The 2,836-nt window shown below is 39.0% G+C and overlaps 1 protein-coding gene across 1 annotated transcript in view; it reads right to left on the bottom strand.

Annotated features, from left to right (window-relative positions):
* Positions 1 to 1,209: 1,209 nt before the first annotated feature.
* The window catches only part of phf5a (PHD finger protein 5A), a 2,736-nt gene continuing 1,109 nt past the window's right edge, over positions 1,210 to 2,836 (bottom strand). The window contains exons 3-4 of the mRNA XM_005721805.2: positions 1,489 to 1,655; positions 1,210 to 1,383 (exon numbers count right to left, since the gene is read on the bottom strand). Of these exons, the coding sequence (XP_005721862.1) occupies positions 1,294 to 1,383; positions 1,489 to 1,655 (257 nt within the window). The 3' untranslated portion in view covers positions 1,210 to 1,293. The remainder of the gene's footprint in view (positions 1,384 to 1,488; positions 1,656 to 2,836) is intronic.

The raw sequence follows: 2,836 nt of genomic DNA on the forward strand, positions 1-2,836 counted from the left end.
GTAACATCTGAAAATAAAATATAATAAATAATAAAAACAAAGATCGACCAAATGGACCAATACGGCAATGCCACGATGATCCATTTGGCAAAGTAAATCCATTGGGTATCCTTGTTGGTCCTGGTGTTAAATCATTGGATTTAACACATTTAAATCCAATGATTAGTTCATTACCAGGCCTCTGGAGAACTTCGAGGACATGCTGAGGAGGTAGTTTAGCCATTAAAATCAGCTGTGTTGGATCAAGGACACATCTAAAACCTGCAGGACACCGGCCCTCAAGGCCTGGATTTCCCACCCCGTCCTAAAGCAACCCAGGTGGTGCTGCTGAGAGAAACTACAGGAAATGTCAGTAAACATGTTCAGTATCTCACATATTACTGCAATATGTCAGATTGATTCCTTTGTCTTTTTTCCTTCCCTCACCCACAGCTGAAACTGGAGGTTTTCTGTTAAAAGGGAGTTTTTTCTTCCCACTGTTGCTAAGTGCTAGCTCATATGGGGTCATCTGATGGCTGGGGCTATTGTACAGAGTTTACCTTACACTATAGGGCAACTGTTGTTGTGATTTGGCGCTGTATGAATAAAATTTAATTCTACCGAAGAGCTGATCACCATTGTTAAAAAATAGATATATGTTCTTATTTGGTTTTTAACAGGCTTGACATCTTGTATTGGTTTCAGCGACTCTTTAAATTTTGTGGCGTTTCCTATAAAGAGTGTTTGTTTTTTTTAACCAGATGTGTTTAGTGGAGTTTCATGTATGCACGCATAATCAGAGTATAAGAAACAGGAAATCATCGCAATCATTGCTTTCGTGTAAGGTAACTAATACTCCTCAGCGGTACATGGACCCAAACCACAATATAAGAGAGAGACTGAAGCCCCTCAATGAAAGGGGTCAAGGGTCAAAGGGGGTTTCTTTTATTCGCCACCCATCTGTACCTTTTTAAATGATTACTAAAAACAGATTTACGTTTAAAAAATAAATAAATAAATTTTTTTACAATGAAAATGTTATTTCATTTTGGCTCTTGCCCCCTGTGTTCAGCGGTCCACAGAAAGTGGGAGTATTTATACCATTAATGGTAACAGCTCAGGTCTTTCCAGCTCTTTAATTGCCCATTTTTGTGACGTGTTCACTGATTATTTAAAAACCTTAAACGCTAACAAAGCAGTCATAGAAAAAAAGTACAAAATTGAGTTTTATTGACAAATCAAACAAAAAATTTTTTCTGAATTTTAAAGAAAATCTGAAAGACTAAACGTTGCACTGGGTCGTCGTGGTCGCGTTCACCTCTTCTTGAAGCCATACTTCTTTCGTTCATAGAACAGATCTGTTTTGGAGCTGCCCAGGTTTACAATCTTAGGACATCCATCTCGCTGGAGAGAGAAGAGAAAGACATTTTTTATCTTAAAGAACAAGTCTCTTGGATATTTTGCTGCTTCAGTATCCGGTGTCAAAGTGAAGAGGAGCGGGAAACTCACATCTTTCTCCTGGATGGTGCATTCTTTGCAGTAGTAGGCGTCGGACACACCAGGCCCCCCACATATGACGCAGCGCCCCTGATAGGAGCCGTAGTTACACTCATCGCAAATACGCACCAGTGTGCAGGGTCTGACGTAGGAATCACAGATGACACACTTTCCATCACCTGGACAGAGAAGAGAGGAAGAAGAAAGGTTTAAACTTACACTGGAGGAATTTGAGTTTAGACTTGTTTGTGCATTTTGGGGTTTTTTGGACTAAATAGCTGAGACAATAAGAATTTACAGATATAGTGACTATGTTGACTGTAGAATTTACAAATAAAACAACAGCAATAAAATCAATGATTAAAACTAGAGATTAACATCTATACTCTGACTTATTTTCAAAAGCACCCTTCCTTGCTTACTGGCAAGGAAGGGTGCAAAAAGGTCATGTCTGCCGATACACCCCCTGGGTGGTCATAGAGAGTGGTGGGGTTGAGAATAGTTCCCTCCCTGCTCTTCTTTCTTCGTCCTCTAATCAGTGAACCAAGGTCAATAATTTTATAATTTCGAACTGCGTTAAAATCTTTAGTCAGATCAAAAAAGGTTGTGCTCTACCAGACACTTTGATCCATACACCAATATATTGTAATCATGCATTTCCACCCTCATGTTTAGACGCCTCTTTTGAGGTCTGGACACAGAAAGGTATTATTACTCTCAAAGACTTATATATTGACAGGCAATTTGCATCATTTACTCAGTTGCAGAACAAGTTCTCTCGCCCTGCGTCACATTTTTTTCATTATTTACAGATAAGAATACTCTGACGAACATACTTTCTTAATTTTCCATCTCTTCCGGAAGAGGGGTCAATTTTTACACTCCTGAGTTCCCCGGATTCTAAAAAGTTGGTTTCTGGTTTCGTGAAAGCTTTTTCAGAGTATTTAAATTTTAAATCTGACTTTTTGAAGATGGCATGGGGGGAGGAGCTTGGTTTGCAAATTGGAGATGAGGTGTGGGAGAGGAGTCTGAGAAAGATCCATTCTTGCTCTATAAATGCAAGGCATCAGTTAATTCAATTCAAAGTAATTCTCAGACTTCATTACTCAAAAACTAAACTGCATAGGATTTTTCCTTCTATCAGTCCGATATGTGATCGTTGTAAACTTGGAGAAGGCTCTCACTCGTTTATTTTGGAATTGCCCCAAACTGCATAACTATTGGTTGGACATTTTTTAATGTTTTTCTGATATCTACAATTGCACATTAGATCCGGACTCAATAACGGACTCCTCTTCCCTTTTACACCTCAGCTCTGCTGCACAAACTACAGTTTTGTTCGGAATAGTAATTGCTAAGA

This window comes from Pundamilia nyererei, unplaced genomic scaffold, assembly GCF_000239375.1.
Source record: "Pundamilia nyererei isolate P.nyererei 1_Seehausen unplaced genomic scaffold, PunNye1.0 scaffold00005, whole genome shotgun sequence".
Lineage (NCBI taxonomy): Eukaryota > Metazoa > Chordata > Actinopteri > Cichliformes > Cichlidae > Pundamilia > Pundamilia nyererei.